Source organism: Nicotiana sylvestris, chromosome 4 (assembly GCF_000393655.2).
Source record: "Nicotiana sylvestris chromosome 4, ASM39365v2, whole genome shotgun sequence".
Taxonomy (NCBI): Eukaryota; Viridiplantae; Streptophyta; class Magnoliopsida; order Solanales; family Solanaceae; genus Nicotiana; species Nicotiana sylvestris.
Genome location: NC_091060.1, coordinates 24,903,898 through 24,925,884, shown reverse-complemented (window position 1 = coordinate 24,925,884; position 21,987 = coordinate 24,903,898). Strand labels below are relative to the sequence as shown.

The following is a 21,987-nucleotide window of genomic DNA, read 5'->3' as shown; positions in this document are numbered from 1 at the left end:
CCACAATAGCAGATTAGCAGCACAAAGGAAACAAAAATAGAGAAAAAAGGGACTTACTTAACAATAAAAGACAGGCAATTTTCATCTGGATCTGATGATCCAAAAAGCAACCAGAGGTTGATATCCAATGAATTAGCAGTCAAATTCAGTGCCCTTTGTACCTTCCAATTCCATGAGCTTTTGCTTTTTTCGACTAGTAGCAACTACCTAAACTAACCAACAATAGTCGTTGTCACATTGTTACATACATACAATCGGAAGAAGTGGTACAAAATAGCTTAAGAAGAAAATAAAAACCAAGTTTCACTAAATCTAAAAACTCAAAATTTCCAATTTCATCTCGAAAAGTCCCTGAAATCGCAATTATTAAAGGATCAGCTTTTTTTAGAAAGAGACTCACTAACTACGAGTTCATTTACCAAAAACTATGAACCCATCGTAACTGTCGATGAAAATGCAGATGATACACAAACACGATTAGATAATACTCCCAAAGTCCCATTTTATGTGGCACACTTTCTTTTTAGTCTATACAAAAGAATGACATATTTATATATTTAGAAACACTTTAAATTTAAACTTCTCATTTCACGTTTAATGAGATGATTTATAGCTATATTAATATATATGGCTTATTTTAGACCACAAGTTTTAAAAATTTTGTTTTCTCTTAAATTTCATACCCAATCAAACAACATTACATGAATTGGGCCTTAGGGAGTAATCTAAATGGATAGGAAAAGAGGATCATATTTTAGCATTGTTGTTAGAACTAGAACTATACTCCTCAATGAGAAAATATGAATTAAGGAAGAAAGTATAAACTTTGAAGGCATTTACATAGGACGCCACGCGATCAGCAAGAGAGATTCCACATTAGGTAGCAAACACTGAGAGTTCACTAAAGGTCGAAATAATACTGCTAATTGATCACCAAGATAAAAATAAACAAAATAAAAAAAATTAGAGAACCCCATTTGAGAAACTTTTTAAAAAATGAAAATTTTGCAGAATCCACTTGGGGTAAAGGGAAGAAAGAATGAAAATTTGGGAGCAAAAAAGCCATTCGGGAAAAACAAATTGAAAACTTGGAGAACCCACTTGGGGAAAAGTGAAAAATAAAACATCCAAAGGGTCATACAGAAAAATAAAACATCCAAAGGGTCATACAGAAAAATAAAACATCCAAACCATATTTCTATATTTATTTTTCTGTACCTCATGTGTTGTTAGGCAACCCAACAACAACAACAACAACAACAACTCACTATAATCTCACAAGTGGGGGTCTGGAGAGGGTAGCATGTATGTAGCCTTACCCCTATCCTGGAAGTAGAGAAACTGTTTCCGATAGATCTCGGCTAAAGAAGGTGAAAGAAGCCTTGATAGCAAGTAATAGCAAGACAAATAATTAGAAAACTAAATCAAAGATAGCAACAGAGAATATGAAAGAGGTATCGATAACAAGTAATAGCAAGACAATATATTTAGAAAACTAAATCTAAGGCAGCAAACGAGAATATGAATGAAGTACTACTAGCAAACTACGGAATTACCGATGGCAAGTAATAACAGAACAAGACATGCGAATATAGCAAACTATGGAAAAAGGGTACAGTACTAGCACTAATACTATCGAACTAGAGAAGACAAAGGGAAACGCACGGCTACCTACTAAACTTCTACTCTAATCTTCAGCCGTCACACCCTTCTATCTAGGGTCATGTCCTCGGTTAGCTCAAGGTGCGCCATGTCCCGCTTGATCACCTCTCCCCAAGACTTCTTTGGCCTACTTCTACCCCTCTTCTCACCTCCCAAGGTCATCCTCTCACATCTACTGACTGGGGCATATGTGCTTCTACTCTTAACATGCCCGAATCATCTCAACCTCGCCTCACGCATCTTTGCCTCCACAGGGGCCACTCTCACCTTGTCCCGAATAACTTCATTTCTAATTATATCCAATCTAGTATGCACACACATCCATCTCAACATCCTCGTTTCAGCTACTTTCATTCGCTAGACATGGGAGTTTTTTACTAGCCAACACTATGTCTCATACAATATAGTCGGTATAACTACTACCTTGTAGAACCTACCCTTAAGTCTCAACGGCACATTCTTATCACACAAGACACCGGAAGCGAGCCTCCACTTCATTTACCCTGTTCCGATACGGTGTGTGACATCCTCATCTATCTTCCCATCCTTATGAATTATAGACCCCAGATACCTGAAACTTTCTCTCATGGGAATGACTTGCGTATCAAGCCTCACATCCCTGTCTGCCTCCTGGGTAACACCACTGAACTTGCACTCCAAGTATTTTGTCTTGGTCCTGCTTAATTTGAAACCCTTAGACTCCAGACCTCAATGCTACCTCATGTCTCATCAATCAGGACTATGTCATCCGCAATAACAAGTACCAAAGCACCTCCCCTTGAATGTGTCGCGTCAATGAATCCATCACCGGGATAAGTGTTGATCCCTGATGCAACCCCATCTCAATCGGAAAGTAGTCAGAGTTTCCTCCTGCTATCCTAACCCATGTCTTAGCTCCATCATACATGGCACTCCTCTAGCCTCCAAACAACTCCATAGAACCTCCATCGTGACTTTGTCATAAGCTTTCTCCAGGTCAATGAACACCATATGCAAATCCTTTTTCATCGCCCTATACTGCTCCACCAATCTCCTCACAATGTGAATGGCCTCAGTAGTCGACCATCCCGGCATGAAACCAAACTGGTTCTCGGGAAAAAAAAAACTTTAGGCAGCCCAATTTTTAATTTTTTTAGAAAGCATTGGAGAAGAGGGTAGACTGGGGAGTAAAGTATTGCTGTCCAACGGGACTAGTCGTCCCATTCTGTCTCGGCCCACTTCATTCTAAACGGGATGGGGCCATGTTAAACGGGACACGGGATGGGATGGGATGGCCATTTCGTCTAATTTGTCCCATCCCTTCCCGCCTGTCCCACGACCTTTTTTTTTAAATTCTAGCCGTTGGGCAACGGTTTCAATTGCAAAAACAGCCGTTCCCAATGGCCAAAACGACTATAATTAGCCTCCACCCCTCCCCCCCAAAACACCACCTACCCCCACCTCTAAGTTTATTAAATTATACTTTGACCCTATTTTCTATTATAAATATCCCCCATCCTTCTTCATTTTTTCCCACAAAAATCAATCATTCTCTCTGAAATATTTTACATTCTATTTATATTTTATAATTCTCTCAATTTTCTCATTATCAAGTGATAACTTTCAAGTATTTGGGCAAATTTTTGGAGCAACTTTCAAGCTTCAAATTAATTCGTCAAGTATTTGGAGCAATATTTTGGGCAATTTCTTCAAGTTTCAATATTTAATCATGGTGCACTCGTTCCATCTCCTAATTTTAATATATAATTTTGTGTATCATTTTAGTGCTTAATTTTTGTGTTTACTTTACGTGTTATATTTTCGTATTTCATTTATGTGTTTAATTTTTGTTGTTAACTTTTTAAATTTAATTTCGTATTTAAATTATGGCACCTAAAAATATATTTGGCTTATTTAAAAAAAAAGTAGTAAGAAAATAGTAAAGATGAAAGTAGTAGTAATCATAATCCTAACCCTTCTCCTAGAATTAGAAAACATATAGATGAAATGACTCATGTTGATGAAACTTCATTTTCCCAATCTCCCGCATGTTATAATATTAATTTCGGAGAACAACTAGATCATGAAACTTTGCAAAGAGAATTTGGCAATGATATTTTTTTGAGGACGAAGAAAATGAGGAAGAAGAATTAGATGAAACACCCACTAGTCCTGCAACAGAAGCTCCAACTCAGAGTCAATCTCGGTCTGGAGCTTTACCCCCTGTACCTCCTGTAAGGGGTAAGCCTAAGGCTGAACGTACCAAAATATCACTTGTATGGAAATTTTTTAAACATGATAAATTCAATCATCATACTATATGTGAAAAATGTAAGCAACAATTTGCACACACAAAAAGTGGTGGGACGGGGGGTTGATAGAATATATGAGTCCACCAAATTATATAAAGACCAGGTCCTCTATTAGTTTCCACTGAGAATGCTAATGAAACAGTAGGTAAATAGAACACGGAGTTTTTACGTGGAAAAATCCCTGCTCAAGGGGATAAAAAACCACGACCTACACTGGTAGGATTTCAACTTCACTATGAACAACTTTAGATTACAACCTATGCAATCTAGGAATTAAACTCTTAATCCATCACTAACTTGTAATACACATATTACAAGCCACTTTGCAATACACCTATTACAAAGTCTCCAACTCATGACAAATCTAGTCACGACACGAACACTAAAGGTTTATGGTTTACAAGGGGTTCCTAAGTAACACTTCTAAATAAGAAAAGTAGGAATTACAATGAAGAATAATTACAAAGTTACAACTCAACTAAGGACATACAAGACATTAGTTGTAGGAACTGGTCCATAGTAGTGTTAAACTTTGTTCTTGATGCACTTGAGAATTGAATGCTTGATTGTCAGATGCTTGAATGAATTCTTAAATGTTCAAGTGATGTTTTGTTGTAATGTTTTATGTTAATAAAACATGGATGACATCATTTGAATGATGTAATCACTTGGTAGGTCAAATGAAGTGATTGTAGAATTGCGCTGCACTGTTTCTGTGTACAGTGCAGGCAGTCACTTTCCAGCTGTAGATAGTTAACTTCGTACTGCTATCAGGAAAACGCGAGGGTATCAGGTCCCTGTGTTGATTCTCTATCTTCTGAAGTCATAGCAACTCGCATTCGCTGAAGTCCGTTGATTTGAGTTGTAAATCAAGTGTTTCAGGTCCTTATCTGGTTCTTTGACAGTAAGTTTATTAGATCATCAAAACATTAAGTTAAGGTCCTATAAACCCATCAATTTCCCCCTTTTTGATGATGACAAACTTAGAAATTGATAACATATGACTTAGAGCAAAATTGACCAGATGAAGTAGCAGGAACTTCACAAGTTTCCCCTGACTTTATGCATCCCCCTTAATAAGATCCTTGTTTCAATTATACTTCCCGATTTTGGGATCATTAAAAATATACAAGCAAGCAATCAGCATAAAAAAGTCTAACCTAGCTAACTCATGTCGGATATGTGCACAAAACATGATAAAAAAAGAGAAGCAGAGAAATATAAGCAATAAACAGCAAAAGAGGATAGTTTTTATAAAAGTAAGCCTTTGCCATTACAGCAAAGGCAGAATTTGGACTGTTATCAGCGGGAGCAGTACAAGTACATTCCATCCACACCACAAAAGAAAAACAAAAACAAATGCCATAGTCATCAAAAACAAAAGAGATAAGCCAGAAACTGGTCACTGAAGGGTTAACCTAGGGGACACTAGAAGGAGAGGGCTTAGAAGTTGCAGCGAGGGTGTGAGAATGAGATCAATTTGGGCATTGGCCGACATTTGCTCTGCGAGCAGTTTCTCCTTCAGGTTCTCCACTTGTTGCCTGAGATTAACATTTTCTTTGGTTAGGTGAGCAATCTCCTCATTTAATCCTGGTGCCCCTTGGGCCTGCTGACTCTCCGGTATGGCATTCCTTGCCTTCAGATTCCTAATCTCCTCAGTAGCACTATTTTGGGCATTGATAAGCTAAGAGATTGTCAAAGTGCTTCCTACTCTTCCTCCCTTTTCAACACATTCGCATTCCTCCAAAGTAGTTTGGGAGAAGGTCTGCTTCTTAGTCCCTATCTTGGGTTGTCCCAAAGTCACATCGAAGAACTTAAAGACATGCGTTAGAAGAAATCCATAAGGAAGACCATGGTTTTCATCTTTGAACGTTGCCACCTTTTGCATGTGCTCAATCATGATGGCTGACATGTTTACAGCTCGGAACCCATCCAGTGCTTCCATCAAATATAGATCAGACTTGGAAGTGATGGACCTTCTCTCAGCACGGAGTAGAAGAACCTTGTTTACCAACTCAAACAATAGCTGGTAAACAGGAAGCAGAGATTTCTTGTGAACCTGTTCCCCCTTCTGGACTGCGCCTTCCTTCACAATAGCATTCCTAAAATTTGACCCACACACGTTCTTGACAGAGGACATACCTTCAGCTGGGACCTTAAGAATGTCCCCAAGCAGAGCAACATCCAACACAATATCAACTCCATTGACCAAAGCACAGATATGATTAGTTTCAACAGGAAAGAGGTTTGCATAGAAACTTTGGACCTCATCCTCATAGACTTTAGAAACATCTACCTTGAACAGATGGACCCACTATTGAAACTCGAACATGTCTATTATTTGTCTCATTCTGGCCATTTCAGAGATTTCTGGGTCAAAAGTGCAACCCCACAGAACCTTTTGGTACCTCAGTCATTCCTTAGCAGACATACTCTCACACTTCACTCTTTTTGCAGAATCAGGTTCCATCACCGTTTCCACCTTCTTTTTTCTAGACTTCACACTTGATTTACCATTTTCAATGGACCTTACTAACACATCCTCATCAGACAATGACTATTCACTTACTACTTGTTTCAACTTTTCACCACTTTTCACTAATTTTGAACTTGGCGTAGCAACACCTTCCTCTTGCTTCCTTTTCGGAGACCTTTTGACCAAGGAACTTGGTTCCTCTGCTGCTTCCTCATCTACTTCCGCTACAGGAATATTTTTGTCACACACAACCTCTCCATTTTTCACCAACCTCTTTTTCTTCTTCTTGTTACTCCTTTTACTCTTCTGCAGGGAAGATTCAAAAGCCTCATTTGCTTGCAACCTAGTAGTAAGTCGCAGGAGAAGGCTCAGGAATGGTTATTACCCTCCTCTTGGCAATGAACGCATCTAGAGCAACATTATCTTGATCTTTTTCATCACTGGACCTCATAGCAGGAGCCTAAATTTCTAAGGGCTTAATATCAAAGTGTAGAAAAGTATCAAGGTTGAAACTGACCTGGGAAGAGAATCATTGACTTGTTTCCTCAGGAGAGGGGTCAGGTCCTTCAAGAGGGGTCCCAGTAGTTTCTGCTGGTGCAGAATTTTCAAAGAGCACCACAACTCCTTCTTCTATTAACAACTATATCTCTTTCATCAGAGACTCAGGCACAAAAGAGATCACCCCAAACATTATTCTGTATGCAGATATGGCCAATATGTTTTCTACGACCTCTTTCTCTTGAGACTCCATGGGTACCACAAACTCAGACGCGGAAACAACTATATACTAATAAATGCTAACCTATAAGACCTCTACTACCTGTGGAACTTACTCTGTTCCCCATCCTTGCTTTATTCAGTAAGAATCTCAGGCGATAGAGATGAAAGGCTATCGGGTTTTGGGGTTTCTAAGTTCTCAACATTTAGAGGGGGGGAGAGGTATGAGAGAGTGACATGAAATATAGAGGGTGAAAGAGAGTCAAGTTTGGGAGTATCCTCTGTAGTGGTGGTTGAAAAGGGGATGGTGAGAGGTGTTTCACTAGAAGGGGAAGAATCAAGGATTTGCTCTAGGGGTTTCTCAACTAAGGAGGGGATTATCGATTGATCTTCAGCCATGACAGAGAAAAAGTTTGAAAGTTTTGGAGAAAGACTGAAGAGAAGATATGATCGTTCAAAGAGATGAAGGGGTTTTAATGGGAGAGGAGATAATTATGAGGGAGAGAGAAATCATTTCTGAAACAGCGATAGTTTTGGGGGGAGTTATAATGTTTCAGAGGGAGATGAAGGTATTTGAAATGAAAAGACGTGAAATAAAGGGTCTGAAAAGGTTGATGACATGACACTCGATTTTTTTTTGCATCCTTTTAAGATATGTATGAAAAAGCACAAGACTACTAACCTGTGGTACAAGAACCAGGTTCTTGACCTGTCTTTCAAAAATTTCCATCCTTTTTTACCACTCATGCAGTGCATCTACAGCCTTTATAATCATCATGCGTGTCTACCTGCAATGGTATTGAAGTGAGTTACACTTGGCCAGAAAACACTTTTAGCTAATGTTACCTGAATGTGACTTTCATAGCCAACTGATGGGGATCAGGTTCTCAATTAGACTTTATTAGCCCCAGCTCCAGCCTATTTCTCTCAAAATGTTCTCTACTCAGTGCTTTGGTGAAGATATCTGCAATTTGGTCTTCTATACTACAGAACTTCATACATATAAGCCCTTTCTCCACGTTGTCTCTGAGAAAATGATGTGTCATATCAATGTGCTTGGTTCTTTTATGTTGAACCAGGTTCTTGGCCATGTTGAGTGCACTGGTATTGTCACATAGAAGAGGCACACAGTCAGTGTACACACCAAAATCTTCTAATTGTTGTTTGATCCATAAAAGCTTAGCGTAACAGGAAGCTGCAGCAACATATTCTGCTTCAGCTATTGAAAGAGCCACTGAATTTTGCTTCCTTGTGTCCCATGAGATAAGACATGATCCTAGAAAGTGAGCCATTCCAGAAGTACTCTTCCTGTCCACAAGATAACTTGCATAGTCAGCATCAGTATACCCAATAAGATTAAAATTATCACCTGAAGGGTAGTATAGGACCAGGTCTTGTGTTCCCTTAAGATATCTCAAAATTCTCTTGGCAGCCTTCAGATGAGATTCCTTGGGATTTGACTGAAACCTTGCACATAGACGCACACTAAAGACAATATCAGGTATGCTGGCAGTGAGGTAGAGAAGAGACCTAATAATGCCTCTATACATGATTTGATTTATAGGAGAGTCAGATTCATCCATGTCCAGTCGAGTAGCAGTGGCAATAGGAGCGTCAATCACTTTTGATGCTTCCATATCAAACCCATTCAGGAGCTCCTTGATGTATTTCTGTTGACTGATGAATGTACTCTTGTTGGACTACTTCACTTGAAGACCCAAGAAGAAGTTCAACTCACCCATCATGCTCATCTCAGACTCACTTCCCATGAGTTTGGAAAAATTTTCACACAGTGAATCAGTAGTTGCCCCAAAAATGATATCATCAACATATACCTGAACGATGAGCACGTTCCTCCCTCGTTTCTTCATAAACAAAGTGTTGTCAATTTTTCCTCTTGTGAAACCATTTTCTAAGAGAAACTTTGATAGTCTTTTATACCAAGCTCAAGGAGTCTGCTTCAACCCATATAATGCCGTGTCCAATTTAAACACATATTCAGGGTGTTCATGACATTCAAAGCCTGGAGGTTGCTTTACATAGACTTCTTCCTTAAGGAATCCATTCAGAAATGCACTTTTGACATCCATTTGGAACAGCGTGAATTCCATATGTGATGCAAATGCAATGAGGATTCTAATAGTTTCCATGCAATCAACCGGAGCAAAAGTCTCATCATAATCAATTCCTTCCTCCTGATTGTAACCTTGAACCACTAGCCTAGCCTTGTTCCTTATAGTGTTTCCATGTTCATCAAACTTATTCCTGAATACCCACTTGGTTCCTATGATGGTTCTATCTGAGGGTCTAGGTACCAGGTGCCATACATTGTTCCTTTCGAACTAATGCAACGTATTTTGCATAGCTGCAATCCAGTCTGCATCCTTTAAGGCTTCCTTTATGTTTTTGGGTTCTATTTGGGAAAGAAAGGCTGAGAAGGCAAGTGAATTTCTGGATTTTGATCTAGTTTGTACTCCTGAATCCAGAGGGGTAATTATGTTGTCAAGAGGATAGGAGATTTTGTGTTTCCAGTTGGGCACTTGAGCCTCATTTGTAGAGGAGCTGGGTAAGTCTGACTGGTTCCCTTGCATTCTTCTCTCAACTACCGGTGGAGTACTTTGGACTGCATCAACTACTCTTTCTTCAGCTTTAGTGGTTGTAATTGTGGTACCTGGTTGCTGTCTGGCTGATGAAAAAGACACTACATTGTCTTCATTTGGCTCCTTCAATTGACTCATCATGTCTGCCTTTCTATTTGTCATGTCAATGACTTTACCTGAAACTAGCAGAGGCTCTCCATTTTGATCGTCCTTGTTGCTTTTCTCATATGAAGGATACGACTCGTCAAAGATTACGTGTACACTTTCCTCAACACACTAAGTCCGCTTGTTGTATATCTTGTAGGCTTTACTTTGAGAAGAGTACCCCAAAAGGATTCCTTCATCACTTTTGGCATCAAATTTTTCAAGTTGATCCTTTCCATTATTGAGAACATAACATTTGCACCCAAATATTCTTAAGTGAGTCAGCTTGGGCTTCCTTCCATTCAGCAACTCATAGGGGGTTTTGTTCAAGAGAGACCTGATCATGCACCTGTTCACCAAGTAGTAGGCAGTGTTGATAGCTTCAACCGAGAAGTTCATAGCAATCCCACTGTCGATCAGCATTGTTCTTGCCATTTCCTCAAGGGTTTCGTTCTTACTTTCCACAACTCCACTTTGTTGGGGAGTCCTTGGGGCTGAGAAGTTGTGAATAATGCCATTCTCGTTACAGAATTCATCAAACTTAGCATTGTCAAACTCTGTTCCATGATCTGATCTAATGCATGCTACTCTTGATTCTATCTTCACTTGGATTTTCTTCATAAAGTCTACGAATACTTCAAAGGTTTAATCTTTTGTTCTAAGGAATAGAGTCTAAGTGAATCTGGAGTATTCATCTACTATCACAAAGATATATCTTTTTCCTCCCCTGCTTTGCACTCTCATAGGGCCACATAAATCCATATAAAGGAGATCAAGTGGTTTTGAGGTGCTGGCATCCTTCTTTGGCTTGAATGAGGATTTTACATGCTTCCCTCTAGCGCAGGCATCACAGACTTTGTGTTCTTTGAACTTTGACATGGGCAGACCACGAACCAGGTCCTTCTGAATCATCTTATTCAGTAGAGAGAAGCTTGCACTCCCTAGTCTTCTGTGCCACAGTTCAGCATCATCATCAAATGCTTTCAAGAAACTTAGATCACCACTTTGTAGAGACTCGAAATCAGCAACATAAATATTCTTTTATCTTTTGGCCCAAGTACCACTCCACTAGTTACTAGATTTGTAACTGTGCATATATTGGACAAAAATTCTACCTTGTTTCCTTTATCACATATATGGGAGACACTCAAGAGACTGTACTTAAGGCCATTGACATAGTACACATTCTCAATTGAGTGAGAGAGTGACTTTTCAATTTTTCCAACACCAAGAATGTACCCTTTTTCTATTTCCAAAGGATACACTCCCTCATTGTAGGGCTTTTAGTAAAAGAAAGTCCATGGTATTTCCAGTCATGTGCTTTGAGCATCCACTGTCCATGAACCATTGTTAATTGTTTCCTTTCATTGTTCCCTGCACAAGGAGATCACGGGTTAGATTTAAGAACCCAAGAAAGGTTGGGTCCCTTGTAATAAGCAAGAGGATGAATAAGTGCTCTTTTAGCCCATGCAGGTAACATGCATTTTTTAATAGTGGCACCTGGTCCCTTTTCAGCAAAAACATTGTTTTTTCTATAGAGACTGAATCCTAGCTTGGCAATTTTCTTTGAAATGCCCATTGTTCCCACAGTGGGTACACAGCCAATTATCGGGTATAGTAACATATTTGCTATGAGAGTTGTAAGGAGTTCTCTCCCTTTGAAACCTTATTCCCTGCCTGTTTTCACCATTATTAACATGCATGGCAGTAATAGCACCGAGGACCAGGTCCACTTAAGGGACTTCTCAAGATCATGTTTTACTCTTTCCAGTTCTGCTTGGAGCTGCCTATTTTTCTCAAGTTCAGCACGCAAACTAGTTCTCACAATATTTAACTTGTTTTCAAGCTTAATGTGTGCCTCACTAGCTACTTCTTTCCCTTTTTCAGAATTTTCGGGCTTACACTCAGCTTTGAGTTTCTCTATTGTTTCCCTTAAGTCTACAGTCACTATTAAGAGGTCATCTCTCTCCTGCTCAATAACAGTCACTTTCTCCACTAGGGAATCTTTTTCTTTACTGAAATTCTCAATAGTTTCTCTTAAGTCAACTACTACTACCATCAAATCATCTCTTTCGTGTTCTACACTAGTGATTTTCTCAGTTAGAACCTTCTTTTCATTTTCTAGATTATCTGCAGTTTCCTTCAAATCAACCACACAGACTACCAAGTCATCTCTGGTTTGCTCAGTATCTCCTAATTCTATGGGCAAGGCATCCTTATCATCTACAAGACTATGATAGACATCAATTAATACATTTGCTAATGACATGAGTTTCTTAAGAGAGTAGGATTTCAGATTTCTCTTAACATCCCTGAAGTTTACCTCATCATTGTCATCATCTTCATCATCGTCTGATTGAGCCATCAAAGCAAATATTGAATCATATTTATTTGCTTCACTTTTAACTGCCATCATAGAACTATCACTTGCTTCAGTTTCTTCTTCAGACTCACTGGAGGAATCTCCCCATGCTACAAGAGTTTGCTTCACAATGTTGTCATCATCATTCTTTCTTTTAAATCGTTTGTCAGGAACCGGGTTCCTCTTGGCTGCTTTATCAGGGTTGTACTTGAAGTGTTCTTGCTTCAAGAGAGGGCAATCTTTGATAAAATGCCCTGGCTTCCCACATTTATGACAAAGGTCATAATTCTTTGGTCTGTTGGAACTGCCTCTCTTGGGTATCCCTCCATTCCTTCTGACTATTTTCTAAAACCTTTTGGTTAGGTAGGCCATGTCACAGTCCTCCTCACTTGAGTCATTGCTTTCAGCTTTGAGTACCAGGTTCTTTTCTTTCTTTGGTTCTCTTCTTTCACTATCCTTCTTCCTCTTCATTTCGTAAGTTTTAAGATTTCCAACTAGCTCATCTATATTTAGGGCCTGAAAATCCTTTGCTTCAGTAATGGCATTCACTTTTCTCTCCCATGAACTAGCAAGACACTGAGAATTTTCCTCACGAGCTTATTCCTGGGAATGATTTCACCAAACGAGTGTAGCTCATTTATGATGGAAGTGAATCTTGTGTGCATATCTTGAATAGATTCATCGTCCTTCATCCTGAAGAGCTCGTACTCAGTGGTGAACATATCAATCTTTGATTGCTTTACTTGAGTGGTTCCCTCGTGTGTTGTTTGCAAAGCTTCCCATATTTCCTTGGCGGATTGACAAGCTAAGATCCTATTGTATTCATCAGGTCCTATGCCACACATCAAAATTTTCTTGGCACGAAAGTTTTTCTCCACAACTTTCCTATCTTCATCGTTGTATTCCTTCCTGGTTTTTGGTGTCGTCACTGAAGGGTCTCTGACCTTCTTTGTTGGGATATAAGGACCATCACATATAACATCTCACAACTCAGAATCTTCTGCCATGATAAAATCATGCATTCTTGTCTTCCACCACCCATAGTATTGCCCATTGAACCTGGATGGTCTATACGTAGACTAATCTTCTTCAAAATTTGGTGGAGTAGCCATGAGGATCCTTTCTACGTGTTAACCTGATAGAAAGAACCCGCTCTAATTCCAATTGATAGAATATATGAGTCCACCAAATTATATATAAACCAGGTCCTCTATTAGTTTTCACTGAGAATGCTAATGAAACAGTAGGTAAATAGAACATGGAGTTTTTACGTGGAAAAATCCTTGTTCAACGGGATAAAAAACCACGACCTACACTGGTAGGATTTCAATTTCACTATGAGTAACTTTAAACTACAACCTATGCAATCTAGGAATTAAACTCTTAATCCCGCACTAACTTGTAATACACCTATTACAAGCCACTTTGTAATACACCTATTACAAATACTTCAACTCATGACTAACTCTAGTCATGACACAAACATTAAAGGTTTATGGATTACAAGGGGTTCCTAAGTAACGCTTCTAGATAAGCAAAGTAGAAATTACAATGAAGAACAATTACAAAGTTACAACTCTACTAAGGACATACAAGATATTAGATATAAGAACTGGTCCGTAGTAGTGTTAAACTCTGTTCTTGATGCACTTGAGAATTGAATGCTTGATTGTTAGATGCTTGAATGAATTCTCAAATGTTCAAGTAATGTTTTGCTGCAATGTTTTATGTTAATACAACATGGATGACATCACTTGAATGATGTAATAACTTGGTAGGTCAAATGAGAAGTGACTGCAGAACTGTGTTGCACTGTTTCTGTGTACAGTGCATGTAGTCACTTTCCAGCTGTAGATAGTTGACTTCGTACTATTGTCAGGGAAACACAAGGGTATCATGTCCCTGTGTTGATTCTCTATCTTCTGAAGTCATAGCAACTCATATTAGCTGAAGTCCGTTGGTTTGAGTTGTGTACCAAGTGTGTCAGGTTCCTTATCTGATTCTTTGACAGTAAGTTTGTTAGATCATCAAAACATTAAGCTAAGGTACTGTAAACCCATCAGGGGTTTAACCAGACTTACTTAAGGAACACAAATCGTTATGGATACAAGCTAACATAGAAGGCAGAAAAATTATGGACCCTAGCACCTGTACTGGCACTCCTAGTGGATCTGGGGGGTTCTAATTTTTTACAACAGCAGCTTGACCCTGCTTCTGGTACTGTTTTACGCCCCTATAACAAATATAGAGATAGTGAGAACTTAGCAAAAATTGTGGTTGTTTGTGGCTTACTTTTTACTTTTCCTTCTCACCCTGCTTTTGTGCATTATATACAAGAAACTTATAATCCTGTTTTTCAAGGATTTTCTAAGACCACAGTTAGAAATGATGTTTTTAAATTTCAAACCGAATATCTTCAGTGTATTCGTTGTGTATTTTTCACTTAGATTGTAAAGTGTCTCTCACATCTGATATAGGTTGTAGTCCTAATAGTTGTGATTATTTAACTGTTACATGTCATTGGGTTGATCATCACTAGAACATGCAAAAATGTATTATTGGTTATAAATTTGTAGATTCAAAACATATTGGAGCATATATTGCAACTACTGTTCTACAAATACTTGATTTTTATGGACTCATTGATAAAATTTTAACTATCACCTTAGATAATGTTTCTGCTAACACAATCTCAACTACTAGCTTAAAAACTAGACTTTGTCCAATTAATCCAGTAATTTTTCATGTTAGATGTGCATGACATATTTTTAACTTGGTTATAAAAGATGGTATTAATTTATTTTCTGATGCTTGTAGTAAAATACAACATGCTTGCGGCTATATTTTTCGTGCTAATAAAGCGAGTAGAATTCGTGAATTTGCTCAACAATGTGCTAGTGCTAACCTTCCATATAGAAAAGTTCCAAAAGATATTTGTACTAGGTGGAATTCTACTTATGAAATGCTTAAAGTTGCTTATGATTATCGGGTGCCTATACAAAAGGTATTTAATATGCATAATGGTATCCTTGCTGATCAAATTGTTGATTCTGATTGGGATGAGATCAAAGGGCTTACTAAATTTTTAGAAAATTTTTATTATGCTACAAAATAATTTTTTGGGTATATATTATCCTACTGTTACACAAATATTATGGTATATTTATGAAAATTCTGTTGTATGTGGTAAGTATAAAACAAATCCAACTTATGCACCTGCCATTAATGAAATAATTTTAAATTTTAAAAAGTATTTATTCACTATTCCCCAAGTTTATTTAATTTCTACTCTACTTAACTCATCTTTAAAACTAAGAGGTGCAAAGGGACTTGTTCGTAAAATTTATGAGAATTTAGCAATTCAAGAAAATGAACAACCATCTCTCGAAGACTGCCAAGCTAGTATATATTCTTATGCTAGATCAATGTTTGATAAATATAAATCTATGGAAACAACAGGTGGTGAAACTGCTCCTTCTACTTCTAAATCTAGAGCAGAAGTTTTATGGAAGATATGGATGATATAACAGGATTTGATTCCTGGATCTATTGATGATGAACTTGATTCTTATCTTAATTAAGGATTGGAAAGTATTAAAGATGAAGTAGGCAACGAACAACTTTTGGTATGGTGGAGGGAGCATGGCAAAGCTTTTCCAATACCTTCAATAATGGCCCGAGATATCCTTGCTATTCAAGCATCATCAGTAGCATCGGAGAGTGCTTTTAGCGCGACAAGTTTTCAAATTGGAGATCATAGACATTCATTAGCGGAGGATAGTCTAGAGATTTCCGTATTATTCAGAGTTTGGATTCATTCAGAAAGAAGAAATCTTGGTTTTGAAAAATTTACCACTAGGGAAGAAGAAGAAGAATACAATGAGATACTTAGCACTGGGAGCGATGACGGCATGGAGCTCATGGAACATCAATCAACATTGCCAATTCCAGAACAATGTCCAAGAGAAATTATATACAAGTTACAAAGAAGCTATATAGGAGCTTACAAATATTAGTATGATAATTTGTAATTGGCTACTAAGAGGCCTAGTTCAAACAGAACCCTTCCTAGAAGGTGGTTGCGTAGATTATATGCTCTTCAAAAGAATTATATTTGTATGTGAGATTTGAAAGTTCTATTAATAAAATAAAAGGCACTAAGCGTTGAATTTTTTTTATGAATTGTCTTAGTTACTTAATAGTTTGAAATTATATTAAATAAATTATAACTCTATTATAATTACTAGAATATTTCATTACAAGTCTTTTGTTTTAATATTTTATAATTATTTACTTAGTTTTCTAATTTCCGTTTTAACATTTAAGTTTATTAAATAAGTCGAAAAACTAGTCGTTGCAAACTTTAAAAACTTAGTCATTGTCAAAAAACTAGACGTTGCCAAACTTAATGCTTAAATAATTTTTTTTAAACGACCCTTAAGGCCCGTGAACCCGTCTCGTCCCGTCCCGTCCCGTTTGTTAGCGGGACGGGATGGGCCTATTGTTTCATCCCGTTTGTCCTGACCCGTTTCGTCCCATTCCGCCACCGTCCCGGCTAAATATCGTCCCGTTCCATTAATTTTGTCTCATCCCGTCTCGTCTCGTCCCTCCTGTCCCGTCCCGTTGGACAGCCATAGAGTGAAGTGGGATTTTGAACTGAGAGGCCATTGTTATCATAAGAGTCTCGTACATCGCAATTGACAAATTAATGCGACTTATATGTCTGCAATTGACAAATTAATGCGACTTATATGTCTGCAATTGACTAATAAGAGTTATACATCGCAATTGACAAACAACACTTACAAGTCGCAATTGACAAACAACACTTACAAGTCGCAATTGACAAACGAGACTTACAAGTCGCAATTGACTAATGCGAGTCTACCTCTTCCTACAAAACCAACCCTTGAAGTTTGAACAATATAACTTTTCCCCTCTTAATTTATCTCCTCCCTTTATCCCTCAATTGAACATTTTAAATACCTATTTCGCAGTCTAAATTATCAGTCTATCTCAGTTTATTTCTTTTTAATATTATGATATTTTTTTTCTTTTAAGCTATATTATAATCTCACCTATAGACTTCATAAATCTTATTTATGACTAAACAATATTGTAAAGCATTTCTATTTTTGGAATGAAAGAAAAAACGTGAAAAAGAAGAAAAACTTTTTAAACATATATTAAAACTATATAATAAATACATTAGTGATTCTCTATTAAGGTGTATATATATATATATATATATATATACACACACACCTTAATATTAAAAGAACAGTCATACAAGATATGGTATATTTTATTTTAAAAAATTGACAAAATTAAAGGATATTCTACTTATACTTTACATGAACTTAAGTACAATTTATATTACTTAATATAGCCAAAGAAGCTAGGTGAAAGGATAAATATCACCTATAATAATAATAATAATAATAATAATATATTTCTATATATTATTTTGGTAGAATTTGTGTAACTTATCTTCTTTTTTTCCCCTTCTTATTATTGCATTTAGTGAAAATTATAACGACACTGACAAAAAAACACAGTAAGACCTCTTGAATGGATATTAAAAAATATTTTTTAAGAAAACAAAAAGAATCCATAGACTTTTTCTTTTCTTATGGAGTATAAGTTATAACATCATTAAAATAAAACATTTACTTCATTTTAGAACCATATTTTATTATTTATATTCATCTACATGCCACAGGTAGCAACACATAGATTGGTACACAGATAATGAAAGAGAACAATACGCGTGCTGGTGTTGCTTAGAAATTATGAAGGTATTAAACATAGCACACAATATAAAAAGGCAATCCGGTGTACAAAACATCCCGCATTCGTGTAGGGTTCGAGGAAGAGTCGTATTCTAAGGGGTGTAATGTAGACAGTCTGTCGTAATGCAAGTATTAGTTGCTGCTTCCATTGCTTAAACTCGTGACCTATAGGTCACACAGAGACACACACGCAATCTACATATAAAATGCCACACCCTCCTTTAGCTGCCCTTCAAAGAATCCAAAAGCAAAATTATCAATAAGTCTAGATTTATACAACTGAAAATAAGACAGATTATGAATCAGTCCCCATTTCCTAAAGTTTATGACTGCTCAAGAAAATACAGCTAAACTCTCACACGAATGAATTCTAAAGAGATATTTGCAAGTATAATGAACATAACAACTAAATCAGATAAGGATGAAACACTGGCATTTGAAACAACAACAATAACAAATGCAGTTTAATCCCATAAATCGGGTCTGGGAAAGATAGTATGTACGCAGCCTTTGAGAGGTTGTTTCCACTAGACCCTCGGCTCAGGAGAAACATAGTCACAACATTCGTTGAAAAGAAAATAATAGTAGTATATAAACCATGGATAGGAAACAATAACATGAAATAGTACCAACAAAAGCAAGATAACAAGAAAACCTGCTGAAACACATGATGATAAAGAGTCTCACTATGATCATAATTAAACTGTCCACATTGATAATCTATCAAGAGGTAAACATTGGAATTTCCCATTTGAAACAACAATGTAAGCAACAGCATTGTTGGAAGAACTAGATCAAATCAGAAAACAAAAGAACAGCAAAAGGAAAAAAAACACATTGTTGTATTCACTGGCTACTTGAACCTAAGCATTGTAAGAATCAAAATGCAAACACTTTGTCCAAATTTTCTAAAGAACATATAACATTTGGTTGTGAGCCTACAACTCAATACTTACGCCGATTTCTATCTGGAAAAACCTTTTGAAATCCCACCCGTTCACTTTTTATCCTTCATTTTCTTCTCAATTATCCATAGCTAGAACAGTTACACTTTCTTGTTATCACCATGCTTCTGATCCTTATTCAATTTTTCCTCGTCGCCTTTGGCTCCTTCAAATCTTCAATCTTGGAATCAGGCAAATCCTCATAAACAGGCAATGCCAATGAATCCGAAAACTTCAAATGAAAAGCTCTAACACCACCCAATTTCTTTGGAACAAACTCAACAATTCCTTCAATAGCAGCCAAAACATTCTCCATAACTTCACCACTCTCCATCCCTCCCCTCCCAACCTTCAAAACACTACACGTCCCACTCCCTAAACACAACAAACTCGACGCGCAGGCTCTTTCTATCTCCTCTTTCCAACTACTATTCCCCCTCAAATCTACTGGCACAGGTACCTTCCTCTTCTTCTTGTAAAATTGCTTCCCTAATAAAACAGGAAGCAAGTGTACCACTCTTTTATCAGTCAAAAACAGTTCATATGAACCATACAACTCCCTTTTTGCCTCAAAAGACTTGTACTCAGCCTTCAACTTTGAAAATTTCAAAACTTTAGTTATTGGTATTCCTTCAGCTTTTATCTTCTTTTGCACTGTTTCAACATCAAGTTTGGATTTTGACATATGGGGTTTGTTCTTTTGCATTGTTTCAGCATAAAGATTGGATTTTGAGTTAAGGGGTTTTTTGGGTCTGTCATCAATAATGAGACAAATATCGGAAAAAGATTCAAGGGGGTGAAAAAGGGGGTGGGGGAGGGGGATTTTGTGGGGGGTGGTGAGTTCTTTTGGTGGGATTTTCTTGAGAGTTAACATAAGATAAATGAAATTATCTTCTAATACCTCAGCTTCTGTTTCTTCTTCTTGTTCTGCTTCTTCATCTGATAGTAAAGATTGGTTCTTGGATTGAAGTTTCTTCCATTTGAGGAGAGCATTTACTGCCTTGAGCACTTGAGCTTCGTTAATTTTCGCCATTGTTGCTGAGTTGAGGAATGGTGACGGCGACTGTGAATTTGCTTGGTTAGGAAAAGGGTGAATTACAATTTTGGTGCAGAAGGTTTGGAAGTTGTGAGAATATTGTCCTCCTTTTATAGATTTTGCATATAGATTCCTTACTATCGAAATTTTGAACCTTAACCTAAAAAACAAATCAATTTCGTTATGTATTATCAATAGATTAAGTTATATTTGTTACGATAAATATCATATCATGGTGGATGTCTACTCTTCCTTCATGATTTTCATGTCAAATGTTTGTTGACATATTCACTGACATATTTTCTATGTTCAATAACATATTTCATGACATATTTTCTTCATTTTTCATGTCTATATAAAGACCTTGTAATAGATAGGAAAATACACACAATTGAAGAAAAAAATCTCTTCCTTCTCTCTATCTCCATTTCTTGTTCATGTTTTACTAAATTATTTTTATTCTTTATTCCATATTGCTACTTTGAGTTATATGTCATAACACGTTATCAGCACGAGTCTCTAACCAATTCTATATATATCTACAAACTTGTCCTACATCCGAAAATATTGCAATCAGAAGCCATATATATTATTTCATGGTTGAAAGTAAAGAGAAATTACATATGGTAAGTAATGAAACATAAGAAGGTATGATTATCTTATACTTGTCATTCCTCTAATGTCTCGTATGCACACAACTTCATACCATACATGTATTACATAAGCACATATTAATATTACATCTTTCATATCACATGAATGGAATAAAATTTTCGAAGTTCTATATGTGAAAATCATAGTAGCAGTTAATTGTTGATATGAGGCATGTCATAGTAACCAAGGATATGTTATATAAGTTGTCTTATGCATATTTGTGTGTTAACTATCTTAAATATATCCTACCGCTTTTAACATTTTCTTTTACTTGGATGAATATTTTTTCCTTTTGGATTTTTGCACTTGCATATAGTACCAAAAAAAAAGGGAGAATAAAAAAATGTCATACTGATTAGAAGCATAAATCATCTTGAAGAAAACAAGAAATACTTCACATCTTTATCTAGGTTGATTAATTATTTCTTTGAAATTTGGAAAATAAATCAGCTACTGAGAAAGTATACTTCATAATTTATGGTCGTATCATTTGAAAGCAAACAGTGATTAGTATGACTACTAGAAGAGGAATTTTCGAGTATCCATGATCTACTTGATGCTTGCTACTGACTTACCATTTTCAAGTATTTTATATGAATGATGCATAAGCTACAACTGGTAAGTTGTTACCTATAATGTCACTTTTCAGGTAATATAAATGCTGAATTTATATATTAGTACTATATATGTGTTGTTACCTATATGTTGTACTTTTGATAAATTTATTCACTAATTGCTTAGTTGAATTGAGTGAAGGAAAGTCATGACGTTAAATCAAATCCAATAGGTAGGGTATACCCCGAAAACAACAATATTTTCGAGAGAGGCTCAATAAATATTATGACAATGACTTTATGATCCAATTAAACTCTAATAGAATTTAGAAGAAATATTCTGACTACAAATGGTTGTATTTCATATAGATGCTACAAATAATTGATAAAGCTTTACGCTGATTTGAGATTTGTACACTTATTTAAGAAAACAAATTTGATTTGTTAAGTTGCAAATTAGTTGTGTACAACTTTATTGGCATGTGATTGAAATTAAGGCTTGGGAATGAATCTCAATATTGTTTAGCCTATTATGCCATTGATTGAGAGTAAGACATCAGGATCAAGTCCTGATGCTCCATAATGATAAGAGTTGGGTTTGAGTCCCAATTTATTATGGCCTAACATGCCTTTCTACTGGTAAGACATTGGGTTTGAGTCTCAATGTACCATATTGATGATATAATGATGACTAAAGAAAAATAATATATTTTTCATGAAAAGGCATGAAGATTGTCCCACTTGATTAGCTCTAT

At 36.7% G+C, this 21,987-nt stretch overlaps 3 protein-coding genes across 3 annotated transcripts; all 3 read right to left on the bottom strand.

Annotated features, from left to right (window-relative positions):
- Window positions 1-8,033: 8,033 nt before the first annotated feature.
- Window positions 8,034-8,783, bottom strand: LOC138889341 (secreted RxLR effector protein 161-like). The gene has a single exon (XM_070172636.1). The coding sequence runs from the start codon at window positions 8,781-8,783 to the stop codon at window positions 8,034-8,036; it is 750 nt and encodes a 249-aa protein (XP_070028737.1).
- A 2,773-nt stretch (window positions 8,784-11,556) lies between these two features.
- On the bottom strand, window positions 11,557-12,723 carry LOC138889340 (uncharacterized). Its single transcript, XM_070172635.1, has 2 exons — window positions 12,642-12,723; window positions 11,557-12,506 (listed from the first exon to the last, which is right to left on the bottom strand). The coding sequence occupies exons 1-2, from the start codon at window positions 12,721-12,723 to the stop codon at window positions 11,557-11,559; spliced, it is 1,032 nt and encodes a 343-aa protein (XP_070028736.1).
- Window positions 12,724-18,733: 6,010 nt separating this feature from the next.
- On the bottom strand, window positions 18,734-20,117 carry LOC104226577 (uncharacterized). The gene has a single exon (XM_009778605.2). The coding sequence runs from the start codon at window positions 20,019-20,021 to the stop codon at window positions 19,128-19,130; it is 894 nt and encodes a 297-aa protein (XP_009776907.2). The 5' UTR covers window positions 20,022-20,117; the 3' UTR covers window positions 18,734-19,127.
- Between the last annotated feature and the right edge of the window lie 1,870 nt (window positions 20,118-21,987).

Coding starts and splice junctions, on each gene's coding strand:
- LOC138889340 (XM_070172635.1), bottom strand. CDS start 12,723: ATGAAGAGGAAGAAGGATAGTGAAAGAAGAGAACCAAAGAAAGAAAAG. Junction 12,507..12,641: donor AGCTGAAAGCAATGACTCAA/GTGAGGAGGACT, acceptor GTGGGAAGCCAG/GGCATTTTATCAAAGATTGC.
- LOC138889341 (XM_070172636.1), bottom strand. CDS start 8,783: ATGGAAGCATCAAAAGTGATTGACGCTCCTATTGCCACTGCTACTCGA.
- LOC104226577 (XM_009778605.2), bottom strand. CDS start 20,021: ATGGCGAAAATTAACGAAGCTCAAGTGCTCAAGGCAGTAAATGCTCTC.